Source organism: Schistocerca gregaria, chromosome 1 (assembly GCF_023897955.1).
Source record: "Schistocerca gregaria isolate iqSchGreg1 chromosome 1, iqSchGreg1.2, whole genome shotgun sequence".
Classification (NCBI taxonomy): Eukaryota; Metazoa; Arthropoda; class Insecta; order Orthoptera; family Acrididae; genus Schistocerca; species Schistocerca gregaria.
The window spans coordinates 307,076,817-307,091,646 of record NC_064920.1 but is presented as its reverse complement, the minus strand read 5'-3'; the positions used below and the strand labels follow the sequence as shown (position 1 = coordinate 307,091,646).

The 14,830-nt window shown below is 38.4% G+C and overlaps 1 protein-coding gene across 1 annotated transcript in view; it reads left to right on the top strand.

Annotated features, from left to right (window-relative positions):
• The window catches only part of LOC126342867 (pseudouridylate synthase 1 homolog), a 109,214-nt gene that overhangs the window by 80,923 nt on the left and 13,461 nt on the right, over positions 1–14,830 (top strand). Inside the window, exons 4-6 of the mRNA XM_050001892.1 lie at positions 2,302–2,569; positions 2,651–2,906; positions 4,668–4,813. Coding sequence (XP_049857849.1) covers positions 2,302–2,569; positions 2,651–2,906; positions 4,668–4,813 — 670 coding nt within the window. The remainder of the gene's footprint in view (positions 1–2,301; positions 2,570–2,650; positions 2,907–4,667; positions 4,814–14,830) is intronic.

The following is a 14,830-nucleotide window of genomic DNA, read 5'->3' as shown; positions in this document are numbered from 1 at the left end:
GCACAAATAGTAGTGGCTGTGAGGTTGTAGGTGTTGCTGTGCAGGACATGAGCTCTCTGGGTCAGGTGTAGCAGAGCAAATTAAGTCCGAGGCTTGCAGCTGGGCTGTGTCCATTGGTGGAGATGATTGATAAGTGACAAGAAAACTGGTGAGTGCTTCCTCAGAAGTGCATTTTGAATCTTCTAGCCAGCACTACACTCTTGCATTTGACGTGGGGTGGAATGAGGGTGTAGTCAGATTAAATAATCACCCATGCCTCCTTTTCGAGTTGAGAATTATTGCAGTGGGCTGGGAGAGCACAAATTCAATTAGCTGCTCTGTGCCCTTAGTATGCTTTTGCAACAGAAAGGCTGCAATATGAAAATCTGAAGCATCTGTCACCAGTATACGACATGAGCCCAGAATAAATTTAACCAAACATAGAGCTGTTCAGAGACACTTCTTTAATTCAGGAATGCTTTATGGCACACTTCTGACCCAACATATTTTACCCCTTTTTTACACAGCTGATTGGATGGATGTGAAATGTTGGCAGGTTGCATAATGAATTGGCAATATAATTTACTATAATGAGAACAACTATAACTCTTTTGGGTCCTATGGGACAGGTGTCTTGTCTATGTCTCTGCGTGATCTTGTGCGGACCTTAGCTTAGCGTCTTTTTGCTCAAGATATGACCACGCTACTTCATGTCTTGTCAAGCCAGCACCACAGTTGGTGAATGCCCGTAAATGCTGCTCTCGTATAGCCCTTGTTACAATGATATCGTCAAATGATTTGCACAGTTTGGAATGCCCTGAATAACTGTCTGAATTGTCTTTGAAAAATTCAGGGAGCTCTTCTGACTCCAGAACAGTAATCTGTTATATTATATTTATGACTAGGATCCATTGTGTTTCCTCATCAAGAGACAACTGCTTATACTAGTCAGCCAAGTCTATTTCTGAAAACAAAGGGCTTCCAGCTAACTTGGCTAGCAGTTCCTCTTACAATGGAATTCGATACAGATCTACTTGTGATGAGCATTTATTTACTGTAACTTTGAAATCACCACATAATCTGAATGTCCAGTTTGGCTTCTTACAGGCAACCAGTGATGGTGCCCCTTGACTTAAAGATGCAACTGAAATAACCCTCAAACTTTGGAATTTGTCAAGTTCAGCCTTACTTGTTTGCATATAGCAAATGGCACTGGACGTGCTCAACAGAACTTAGATACTGCTAATGTTTAAAAGAAATGTTTGCCTCAAAATTCGCAGCGTACCCTTAGTAAGATTCAAAAGCTGCATCAAATGGAGTCATCTGCATGCTTCGAAGAAAAAGGCTTCAGGCCAATGGGATTGCATGATCACACAACCATATTTAAATCCTGAACTTCTTCAGAGGACACACCAGTTGGACTCTTGACTTACATCACTTGCACAACCATGAGGAACTGTGTCTGTTTGTAAGCTACAATACATTGAACTCCGTAGCAGTACAATAAATCATTACATTTATTTCTGTTTTCAAGGCTACAGAATTTGCTGCAACTGAAAATGGAGTGCTAAATAATTTTGATTCATTTTCTATGCTATGTATCTCCTGAACCCCTGCATTAAAAATATAATGGAACCTGTTGTCAGCTATCTAAATTTGTTTGCATGAAACTTTTTGAATAATCAAAAGTGCATTTGAAGCACACACGCAGGAGCAGGTTTTTCTTATTCTTCTTATTTTAGATTTACCTCTTACTGTATGTACTTCATCTTTCAGAATGGCAAAAAGTCGTTTTCTTGCATTACTGTCCAGTAGAACATATTGTGCAACATGAAGGTGCAATAGTGATGCTGCATTTTATATTCCTTCATTGTATTAAGTGTCTTATTTTTTCCCCAGTCAAGTAAGAATGCCAATGGGCTACTTCTGGAAGTCATCATTACTACAACCTTCAGTACGAAGTTCAAGTCTTGACTGCAGTCATTTCCCATTTTCATTTGATGTTAAAGGTAGTTATGACTCAGTAAAGCAGGTTGTTAGTATGTACTTGGAATGATAAAGGAATGTGTTTTGGAACTAAACGTTGCTATGCATAAGGTTTGCTTGCAGCACCCAAGCCTGCTCTATATTATGAGAGACTATCTCGGCTTTAAAACTGTGGCTAGGTTGGCAAGGGTGCATGAAGATAAAAAACTAATATGACTATTCTAATGTTATCTGACTCAATATATTTTTGGAAAAGTGTAAAACAGGTATTGTGAATAATGATTGTAATTATTGTACTACAATTTTTATACTACTCTTCCTTGTATTTCCTCACAGCTGAAGGTGCCAATACCAGTGATATCAATAAGCATTTGCCAGATCAGATCAGAGTTTTTGCTATAAAACGCACAACCAAAGGCTTCAACAGTAAAAGTGCCTGTGACGCAAGAACATATTCATATACACTGCCAACATTTGCCTTTATGCCTGCTGGTGAAGAAGTATCAGAAAATTTCAGAGTTTCTTCAGCTATTATTAATAATGTCAATTCAGTGCTGAAAATGTTTGAAGGAACACACAATTTTCACAATTTTACATCGAGAAAGTATGTATAACCTTGTAAAGTTACTGTTCCAGGAAATTCATTTGTTTTCATTTCTAATTCTGATGTTTCTTTAATTATTAGGAAACCTTTGGATCCAAGTGCGCATAGGTATATAATGAACTTTGTTTGTGGTGAACCATTCACCTCAGAAAATATGGAATTTTGTACCATAAAAATAAAAGGACAAAGTTTCATGTTGCATCAGATAAGGAAAATGATAGGATTAGCAGTGGCAGTTTCAAGAGGTCATACGACAATAGAAACAATAAATAAATCGTGGAAACCAGACAGGATAGATATACCAATGGCTCCAGGAGTGGGCCTTGTGTTGGAAGAAGTGAGTACTTTCTGAATGAAATATAAGGTAAACGAAAATATTAGCTTATAAAATAATTTTGCTTTTTGAGCAGTTTCATGTGTTCTTTGAAAAACAAACTGAAGAAAACTTTGCACTGAATATCACAAACCAGAGTTTATATTGTGACTCCCTAAATCTGCGTGATTGAGTTAGATACCACCTGTATGTGCAAATAGATGCTGGAATACAGTATTGATAACAAGTTGTATTCGTATGTTTATGGACAAAATGATGTATCAGTATGCCGAAATGCTGTTATGATCTTGCTCTCAGCAGGCCATGTCAATGGGATTGCAAACCCCAAGCTATTTCTTTCAAACGTCAAAAAAGTGTATTTAAGTGGGAATCATATTTAAATAAAATCAAGAAACAAGAAATACACATACAAAGTAAGAAAATGAAGTTATTAAGAAGTGTGGAGAGATGTAAAAGAAAAGACACAAATAAAAAAGATTGATCTTAGGCGTAAACTAAACGTATGCAGTGTAAAAGACAAGTTGGAACAAAATAATAGAAGATGGATTCAGCATCCACAAAGAATGGATCCTCAAAGATGTCCAGTAAATCAAATAAATCTGTCCCACAATGAAAGTGAGACTAGAAGATAGAGGAAAGTAAGCTGGAAATAACCTGAAAAGGAAGTAAGAAGAAAGAGGAAGAGGGAGAGAATCTGGGTTGTGTGTCAGGCAGGACTGATACAGGAAATAGAGAACCTCAGAGAATAGTGGCACATCTTGTAACAGGTTCCTTTAGTAGCATGAAAGTGTCATGGAGATGCTGATTGAACTCTATGCCAGACATACAAGAGAGACATTGTGAATCATAGGGTGGTTTACTGTTAAAATTGCAAGTGCATACATTCCAAGAAGAGACTGGCAACATATTGTTTCCTCCTGTGTACATCTCGTAATCAAGACCATGAAGCTAAATTAGAGGTTTTGGAACTCTTACAAAAGCTTACATACAGCAGTTTTTCTTACTCACCATTTCTGACTGGAACAGGAAAGTGGGGAATTGATAGTTGTACACAGGCTACCTTGCACCACACACTGTAAGGTGGCTTGTGGACTATAGATGTAGATGTGCTAGTCGGCTAGTTTTTCAAGCCCATATTTCTTTAGTATGGTGTTTTGTGATACACATTACTCAAATATATAAACACAAGCACTCTTGTGATCAGTTGCCAGGACAGTGATGAAACAAAGACCACAGAGTCTTCAAAAATGGTGAAAGTATGATCTTAAAAGTAGTAAGTAAACAAGCTCAAATACATTATGCTCTCACATAATCTTCTGGCAACCTCATTTCTTCTTTTGAAAGCTATTGAAGTGGCTTAGTATAATGGACAAGTTTAATTACATTGTGCTCTTAAGTAACTGTTCAAAAGACTCATTTTTTCTTCGTAAAATATGTTGAAGTGTTTTGGAATAATGGGTTTTAAACCAGAAATGTGAATAGGAGTGATAAAATTGTGTTGAAATGACGAAAGTGAAAAATATTTACTTATATTTTTTTCTGTTTTGCAAATTTATTGTCTGTCTCATCAGAATCAGCAATTTTGAATCAAAATGCATGTAATAAAAATGTGTAAATTTTGTGTTTGCATCATAATTTTAGTAAGCATGACTGCAAAATATGTAATTTTATGCTTAGCCTATAAATCAGTTTCATCATATTTGGAGTGTTTTGTAGTTTGAATCGAGTACTATGACTGAATTACTCCTTTTGTCTTAAATTCAGGTACATTATGATCGCTACAATAAACGCTATGGAAATGATGGCCTTCATGAACCACTAACATGGGATGACGTTGAGAAAGAACTGATCACATTCAGAGAAAAATACATCTATTCAGCTATTGTGAATACAGAAATCTCTGAGAAATGGTATCCTTTTTAAGTTAATCTTATTTTTTATTTGGTATTATTTTATCGTTAAAAAATTGCTACCAGATTGCAAAGCTTCAGGCAATATTTACAGAGACTTTACCTGATTAAATTAAAAATATTCTTACTGACAGCATTATGAGATAGTAATTTCTGTCATCGTTGTCTTGTAGTTGCAATTAATCTTATATGAAAAGCAAACCTCTGGATTTCTCAGGAAGCTATTTTTAGGTCTAACTAACCAACTTTCAGTCCTGAAATTAGTTTTAATGTAATGCATATATTCATTTTTATAAATCTGTTAAAACTTCGTATACATTAATCAGTTGACTTTGTACTTGTCCTGTCTTACAAAGGTATCCTAGCACTCATACTAAAAGAGTCAATTTTGAGATTTAATAGTCACTCTTCCTCTGGTTAGGTATTGGTAACTTGTGTTAAGCTCATACAAAAAATACTTATCACATTTGACTGCATTGTTATCTGCAGCTGATTTATCTGTATAGAAATTTTTATCTGCCATTCCATTTGGTACGTTTATAATTACCTGGGCCTGCTCTAAGTACATAATTAACTGTACTTGTAGTGCACATGTGAAGTAGTAAGTGAATCTGTGGCTAATGTTGGCTAAGCTCAATAATTGGGACAGTGCTTTTTGCATCATCAATTTTGAGTGACTGATAAGATGCGGCCTGTCATGACTTCTCCTTGGCAACCTTTTCATTTCAGAGTAGTGCTCACACCTTATATTCTCAATTATTTGCACAATGTATTCCAATCTATGTCTCACCCTACAGTTTTTACACTTTACAGCTCTCTGCAGTACTATGGAAATTATTCCTTAATATCTTCAACACATGCCCTATCATCCTGTTCCTCCTCCTTGTGAGTGATTTCTACATATTTTTTTCCTCTCCAATTCTGTGGAGAACATTTTCATTTTTTATTTTGTGTCCACCTAATTTTCAACACCCTTCTATAGCATCACCTTCCAAACACTTCAGTTCTCTTCCTTTCTGCTATCTCTGCAGTCCATGATTGTCTTCCATATAAGTGTGTGCCCCAGATATACACTCTCAGAAATGTCTTTCTCAAATTAAGTCAAATGATTCATACTATCGTCAGGCTGAAACACGATGATCCATGGCTCCGCCTACTGGGCCGTGAGATCGCCCCACTCACAGAAATGGAAAGCAGCCCTGTTGCCAAATAATGAGTTTGCTGCCGGACAGTATAGCTGACAGTCGCGATGGCCCTTATCAGTGCATTATCAAGTGAGGGAATTTATTGTTTGTGTGCGGGATTACTTTGAAAGTGAGAGGCGTAATGAAGGACCTATTCTCACTGTGTCAAATATAGTGCAACGAACAGCCATTTGGAATTGTGTCTAAGGAAAAACATATAGGCCTTGATAATGGTGAGAAAGATTAGCACGCCAGGTAAACACAGAAAGGGTACAAAGTGAGTGACAGCTGTTGACAGTTTTAATCAATGTGCTATTCAGGACCATATTTAAAATTATTACTGTGAAGGTGAATTACCAACGAGGAAAAAAACTTATTGTTTCTCTTTGTGAAGCAGGGCTGTTTTCCTGTGGTAAGATGTTGCTTTCTTCGATTCTGAATTCTTTAGGTTTCAGGTATAAAACATACAACAATCGTGAATTTGTAATGAAGAGGATAGACGTAGTATTTCTGCACTGCAGTTTCCTCAGAAAAATGTGCATTATTGACTTTGACATAGTCATATTTACAGATGAGACTTGGATTAATACAAACGTTATTCATTTGCCACCATACCATTCCATGTACAATGCGATTGAGCTTATTTGGGCTCAAGTGAAAGGAAATGTAGCAAGAAATAACATGGGTTCACATTTCTCACAAATCAAGGTGTTAAAATTGCTTCATCGAGCTTTGAATGAAGTTACACCAGATATGTGGCGACCTGCACTTCTGACGGAAAACATTATTGTTAATCTTGGTGAAGTAGATGGTAATTCAAGTGCAGCAGCAGCTCTGAGGACGAGATTCCAGCTGATCGTGAAATTTCCGCTGTCTGCTCTGACTACGAGAATCTTGGCATGTCTCCTTTATTGGATTAGTGCAGCACATAGTGCATTCACAATTCATTTATTCGTATTTAATATTCTCATGCAGAAATGTGAACTTCGGCACTTGGATGGGTGAAAATCCAGGCCGCCATGCGCTGTTGCCATTTTTCGGGGTGCACTCAGCCTCGTGATGCCAATTAAGGAGCTACTTGACCGATTAGTAGCGGCTTCGGTCAAGCATACCATCATAACGACTGGGAGAGCGGTGTGCTGATCCCACGCCCCTCCTATCTGCATCCTCCACTGAGGATAACACGGCGGTTGGATGGTCCCGGTGCCTGAAGACAGAGTGCTAGAAATGTGAACTGCCTTCTTATGTAAAATAAGAATTTCAAGAAATTTATTTTGCATATATCACGAGTATTTGTTGTATTTCTTTTAGAGTAAGATTTTAATAAATGATGAAACTTGGTAATATTCTTTGACACTTAACTACTGCAGTTTGAAATTGATTCCTTGATAGAATACATATTCAAGAACAATAGGTGATAATTTTAGCAAAGGGTAATTAACATGTTGCCATAACTATTTACTCTCTGGCATTGCTTTATTTAACCATTAGTTTCTTAAGACAAGCACACGTATGTTTCTGAACTTGCTTAAAGGGTTTATCATGTCTATCAGAAATGCAGCGCTTCTAACAATTTGAGTCGAACTGCCAAATGGAACCGTGCAATGACACATCTATCATTAATTAATGTTGGGAATTTTAAGAATAAGTAATAACTCACAAATCTTGAATCATGTCATGGTAACAACTCACTTTATAGATAAATATTCTTCAGTAATAATGCTTCTTGCATATGATATAAAACAAAAAAAATGAAAGGAAAGACACACAAAATAATTTCGAAAAGTGTTGATCATGTTTTCCCATCTGTCTTGCTGTAATGTGTCTTCTAGAATCAAATTCTATGGCATTAATATAAAAAGAAGTAAATTATTGAGTATGAACTTGGTGATTGCTATTTTGTTCAAGTGCACAAGCACAGCTATTCAGGCACACATTGCAACAAAGCTGAGTGCCAGGACCACATCAGCTGTTGTCACTGTTGTGTGACAGAACTGGCAAAACTGCACAGCACAGCCAAACGCGTGCATGCGCAGAGCAGTGTTGTTTGCATTTAACTTATTCCAATGGTCTGCTGCTGCAGCTGACACTCAATGTCAATTGGCGCAAGCACCAGGGATCATCATATTTCGGCTTGATTTTAGTAGACTTCTTTTCGACAGGAATGTGTAGTGAAATGTAGTGTGAGGAGGGCTATGCGAGAGGCTTTCAATGAATTCGAAAGTAAAGTTCTATGTACTGACTTGGCAGAAAATCCTAAGAAATTTTGGTCCTATGTCAAAGCGGTAGGTGGATCAAAACAAAATGTCCAGACACTCTGTGACCAAAATGGTACTGAAACAGAGGATGACAGACTAAAGGCCGAAATACTAAATGTCTTCTTCCAAAGCTGTTTCACAGAGGAAGCCTGCACTGTGCTTCCAGAGGGATAGAGAAACAATTAAAATCGCTCAAAAGAGGAAAGGCCGCTGGTCCTGATGCGATACCAGTTCGATTTTACACAGAGTACGCGAAGGAACTTGCCCCCCTTCTTGCAGCGGTGTACCGAAGGTCTCTAGAAGAGCGAAGCGTTCCAGAGGATTGGAAAAGGGCACAGGTCATCCCCGTTTTCAAGAAGGGACGTCGAATAGATGTGCAGAACTATAGACCTATATCTCTAACGTCGATCAGTTGTAGAATTTTGGAACACGTATTATGTTCGAGTATAATGTCTTTTCTGGAGACTAGAAATCTATTCTGTAGGAATCAGCATGGGTTTAGAAAAAGACGGTCGTGTGAAACCCAGCTCGCGCTATTCGTCCACAAGACTCAGAGGGCCTTAGACACGGGTTCACAGGTAGATGCCGTGTTTCTTGACTTCCGCAAGGCATTCGATACAGTTCCACACAGTCGTTTAATGAACAAAGTAAGAGCATACGCACTATCAGATCAATTGTGTGATTGGATTGAGGAGTTCCTAGACAACAGACAAGTCTTCCCATCTCCTGTTAAACTTTGGCTGTAATACTGAATGTTTTATGTTTTCCAAATTGACTTCTGTTTTGTCTTCTAACATTCAGCAGACAGTTTCATGACTGCCCTTTTTAGATACGTCAGTTCCTCTTCAAGCAAACTGTGTAGTGTGGTATTCATTATCACTGTGTCTCTAGCCTCAGAGAATTCTGAAGACACTTCATCAGTCCTCAGTACTTCAGTGACCCACTTCTTTCCACATTGATTTTTCATGATGATTCTCTTAAGCTTCGTCCTACTCTTCACATTACTAATCTGCAATCTGTTCCTGTGTATGTGATTTCAGAATATCTGTCTCACTTTGATGTAATCCAGCAGGTATCTTACCAAGTCTCCAACTCTTCTCCAAATATACCTCCTCCTCTTATGATTTTTGAGCAGTGTATTAACTAATACTGACTGCAATTTGTTGCAGAACTCAGTTCATTTCTACTGCCAACCTTTTATTCTCCCATCACTCTGTCTTCTGTTCTTTCCCCTACCAAGGTTTTCCATCCCCCCCCCCCCCCCCTCCATAATTCTGAGATGATCATTTCTCTTTACATACTGACAAAGGGAGGCTATGATGTTGGGATCACGGAGTGTCTGCAAACTTGTACACTTTTGTTGGCATTAAAACAATATAATGTGCAAGCAAAAAGGTGCACTGCTCTGGCACTTCTGAGAAAATCACAAGAGAAATTTTATGCCTTTATTGTGTAACTGATGTATCTGTGCTAAGAAGCCGCCTGTGAGAAGTCATTGTAGTTAAGTGGTTAATTTTTGAGCCTTGCAAGAGGGTCCCACACCAGGTCACAGGATTCTGTCACAGGGAGTCACCTTAATTTTTATATTTTCTGTGATATTAAAAAAATTTGCACCAACACAATTTATTCTTGGCTCATCAATACGCAGGTTAATTGCCAAATGAGGCCTGCCTTTGTGTCTGCAGCTCAAAGTATTGAGATGTAAAGTAGTTCCAGGTACCTTAGCAGATTGCATGTATAAGGAACTTTGCAAATAATGACAGGCAAACATTTTAAGGAAAACTCTGTGAGTTCCGTTGTTTATTTGTCGACAGTTGTAAATATGTTTGTTCTAATTCAGTTAACAATAGTAGGTAGTCAAATAAGATGAAATTCATTAAAACTTCATGCACGTAGATGTGTGTTTTTAATTATATTACCTCTCAAACGTCATATAAATTAAATAATGTGGCCAGTGATGAAAAAAATATAGATTCAGTGGGAATTGAACCATCGCCTCGTAGTTTTACGAATCTCTAACGCTATTCACTTGACCAGCACAGACTCTAATGTACAGCACCTATGCACTGATATACATGCCACAGCCTGCCGGTGTGGCCGAGCAGTTCTAGACGCTTCAGTCTGGAACCGCACAACCGCTATGGTCACAGATTCAAATCCTACCTCGAGCATGGAGGTATGTGATGTCCTTAGGTTAGTTAGGTTTAAGTGGTTCTAAGTTCTAGTCCCATAGTGCTCAGAGCCATTTGAACCGCATGCCACATAATAGACATGTAAAACTTCTCTTCCTCTCAGAATTGCCAGAGTACCGCACCTTACTGCTTGCACATTATTATTTTAATGGTATATTAAAGGTGTACAAAGTTTGAAGTTAATCCATGATCCTAATGTCAGTATTTAAAGGGAAATGATAATCATAATTTGGGGGGGGGGGGGGGTTGGAACACTGTGGTAGGGGAAAGTAGAGAAAAATGAAGCCTTGGCAGTAGAAATGAATCAAGTTCTGCAATACATTGCAGCTAGTAATAGTAAGTACACTGCTCAAAAATCTCAAGAGGAGGAGGTATATGTGGAAACAACTTAGAGGCATGGTAAGATACCTGCTGGATTACATCATAGTGGCATTCTGAAATCGGATACTTGATTGTAAGGAGTACCCAGGAACAATGCAGTTTAATAATGTGAAGAGCAGGCTGAAGTTTAAGATAACCAGCAGGAAAAATCAATTTGAAAAGAGGTGGGTACTGAAGTACTGAAGACAGAGTTCTCTGAGGCTATAGATACTGTGATAATGAACACAACAGTACACACATTGGTTGAAGAGGAACTGACGTATCTAAAAAGGGTAGTCATGCAACTGTCTGCTGACATGTTAGAAGACAAAACAGAAGTCCGTTTGGGGAACCACTGACTGTGCTAGATGCAATTTATGAAGTGTCAAACCAATCAACCGTAGCAAAGTCCTGAAAAACATTAACCCTAAAACTGATGAAATCAGTGATTCTGACGATGAAGATGATGTTAGTTGCTGTTTTAAAAAGTACTCCAGGGTGTGAAATTGTTAAGAAATAAAATATTTCTGACTGGTTTGATGTGGGCCGCACAGAGCCTGGTCAGAAGATGATGTTGAGTGACGATGCTATTGTTCTACGAGTATATGGGAAATCTGAGGCGGTGAATGACAGTGACAAAGATGACAACATTCTCTAATTCCAGAAACACTAATCAGTCATGCATTAACACTTCAGTGGGCCAAAGGGTTACTGGATACCTGGAATAGCAGGATGATGCACTTCCCCACAGTCATTTAATGAACAAAGTAGAGCATATGGACTATCAAACCAATTGTGTGATTGGATTGAAGAGTTCCTAGATTACAGAATGCAGCATGCCATTCTCAATGGAGAGAAGTCTTCCGAAGTAAGAGTGATTTCAGGTGTGCCGCAGGGGAGTGTCGTAGGACCATTGCTATTCACAATATACATAAATGACCTTGTGGATAACATCGGAAGTTCACTGAGGCTTTTTGCGGACTATGCTGTGGTATATCGAGAGGTTGTAACAGTGGAAAATTTTACTGAAATGCAGGAGGACCTGCAGCAAATTGATACATGGTGCAGGGAATGCCAATTGAATCTCAATGTAGACAAGTGTAATGTGCTGTGAATACATAGAAAGAAAGATCCCTTATCATTTAGCTACAATATAGCAGGTCAGCAATTGGGAGCAGTTAATTCCATAAATTATCTGGGAGTAGGCATTAGGAGTGATTTAAAATAGAATGATCATATCAAGTTGATCATCGGTAAAGCAGATGCCAGACTGAGATTCATTGGAAGAATCCTAAGGAAATGCAATCCGAAAACAAAGGAAGTAGGTTGCAGTACACTTGTTCGCCCACTGCTTGAGTACTGCTCACCAGTGTGGATCCATACCAGATAGGGTTGATAGAAGAGACAGAGAAGATCCAATGGAGAGCAGCACGCTTTGGTAAAGGATTATTTAGTAACCTCGAAAGCATTACGGAGATGATAGATAAATTCCAGTGGAAGACTCTACAGGAGAGACGCTCAGTAGCTCAGTACGGGCATTTGTTGAAGTTTCGAGAACATACCTTCACCGAGGAATCAAGCAGTATATTGCTCCCTCGTGTGTATATCTCGCGAAGAGACCATGAGGATAATGTGAGAGAGATTAGAGCCCACACAGAGGCATACCGACAATCCTTCTTTCCATGAACAATTCGAGACTGGAATAGAAGAGAGAACCGATACAGGTACTCAAGGTACTCTCTGCCGCACACCGTCAGATGGCTTGCGGGGTATGGATGTAGATGTTACCCTTTCCGACAAGTTGGTGTTGCTTAAAATTCATAGTGTGATATGTAAAACACAAGCTACCTCACTGAAATAGAAATCAATTTGACTATTTTGTTTCAAAGTGATGTAGTGTAATGTGAAATTGGCTTCCACTCTATTCTTTGTAAATACTGCATTTTGTTGAATAAAGTATAATATACTATATACACTTTAGTTAAGTAGTGTTAATTGAAACAACTGTAATGCATAACTGTTTACTTTAATATTTCAATTACAGGTTGTCCACGAATAATTGAGAGTACACTGTGCATGTGTGTGGGGATGGGGGCCGCTTGGCAAGAAATAAAGAAATACATGTTTCAACATTTTTGGAAATTTAGCCCCAAGGGGGTGAAATAGTGGGTGAAAGTTGTTTTCAAGATAAGTCATTATGAATGAACTACTAAGTGTTTTTTAAAGCTATGTCTATGAAAATTCATATTTTGTTCTTGGTTCCAATTGTTAAAAAAATGTATTTCATTGTTTTTGGAAATTCATCCCACTAAGGGGAAGAAGTGGGGGATGAAATATGTTATGAAAATATCTCCTTATGAAAGCATTTTTAAAACTAGAGCTATTAATATCTGAATTTGGCATTTAGGTTAGAAATGAAAAAAATTCGTGTTCCACTGTTTTCAGAAATTCACCCACTAAGGGGGTGAAATATGGCCATCATCACCCAGCCCAAATTGTTAAGGATAGACATTTGAAATTCAGAGACAGTGTTGATCCTACACTTAAGATCCATCACCTAAGAGGGTGTGTTTGAAATTCTACTCCTAAGGGGGAGAAATAGAGGATGAAAAGTTTTATGAAATTATTTCATTATGAAAGCATTTTCAAAGCTAAATCTGTGAAAATTTGTATTTAGCTTCTCTTTTAGAGGAGTTCGAACCACCAAGGTGGTGAAATAGGGGACGAAAACGTTAAGAAAATATTTTGTTGTATTAAAAAAAAAAAGAAGCAAAATCTATGAAAATAGGTATTTCACTTCTCTGTGAGATATAAAGAAATTGTGGAAGGAGAGGCATGCAGCAATCAGTTGCAGTCCTGTAGTTTTTATTACTCTTGCCTTTTTGCCAGTAAGATAGTATGGGTGACACATACTGCTGCGAGTTTGTTGGATTGTAACACTACTGCACTGAAGATTGCTATTTACAGCCAAAATTTAGATATGCAAGAGAAATAAAAGTTAATTGGATTGTGACTAACTGCTGTGTGCCTCTCCTTCCTTATAGTCTATGGTTGCTGTGCACAACAAACCCTTATGGAATCAAAATTGGTAAAGAAATGTGTTAGGGAATGAAATTTTCTGTGGAAATATCACTACAAGAATACAAAAGGAATGACTACCAGAATCCTTGGACTCCAACTACCAGATTTTCTTTTTGGTCAGATGTACATTCAGAAAAAAAACCATGCTTCTGTGGCCATAATTAATGTGAAAAGTTTAGAAGGTGTTGCAATTGATGAACAACATAAAAATTCAGTTAAAGAAAAGCAAAAAAAAGTTGTCCATAAACAGCCCTTTTCAATCTATCCCAGGCATTTTCGATATGGTTCATTTCTGTAAAACATGCTAGCCACTTTAGTCGAGCGATGTCGTTATCCTGATGGAAATCATTCACAAGATGTGCATGATGGGCGCGCGAGTTGTCATCCATGCAGATGAATGCCTTGTCAATATGCCGCTGATATGGTTGCCTTATTGGTGAGAGGATGGCCTTCACGTATCGTTCAGCTGTTATGGTGCCTTCCGTGACCACTAGTGGCGTACATTGGCCCCACATAATGCCATCCCAAAACAGGAGGGAACCACCACCTTGCTGCACTTGCTAGACAGTGTGTCTAAGGAAAATTCAGCCTGACCAGGTTGCTTCCAAACACATCTCCAATGAACGTCTGATTGAAAGCATGTGTGACACTCATCGATGAAGGGAATGTGATGCCAATCCTGAGTGGACCATTCGGCATGTTGTTAGGCCCAACTGTACCGCACTGCATAGTGTCGTGATTGCAAAGATGGGCCTCGTGATTGTCGTTGGGAGTGAAGTTGCGCATTGTGCAATCTATTGTGCACTGTTTGAGTCAACACAAAGTCCAGTGGCTGCACAAAAAGCATTATTCAGCATGGTGGTGTTGCTGTCAGGGTTCCTCCAAGCCATAATCCATAGGTAGCAGTCATCCACTGCAGTAGTAGCCCTTGGGCGGCCTGAG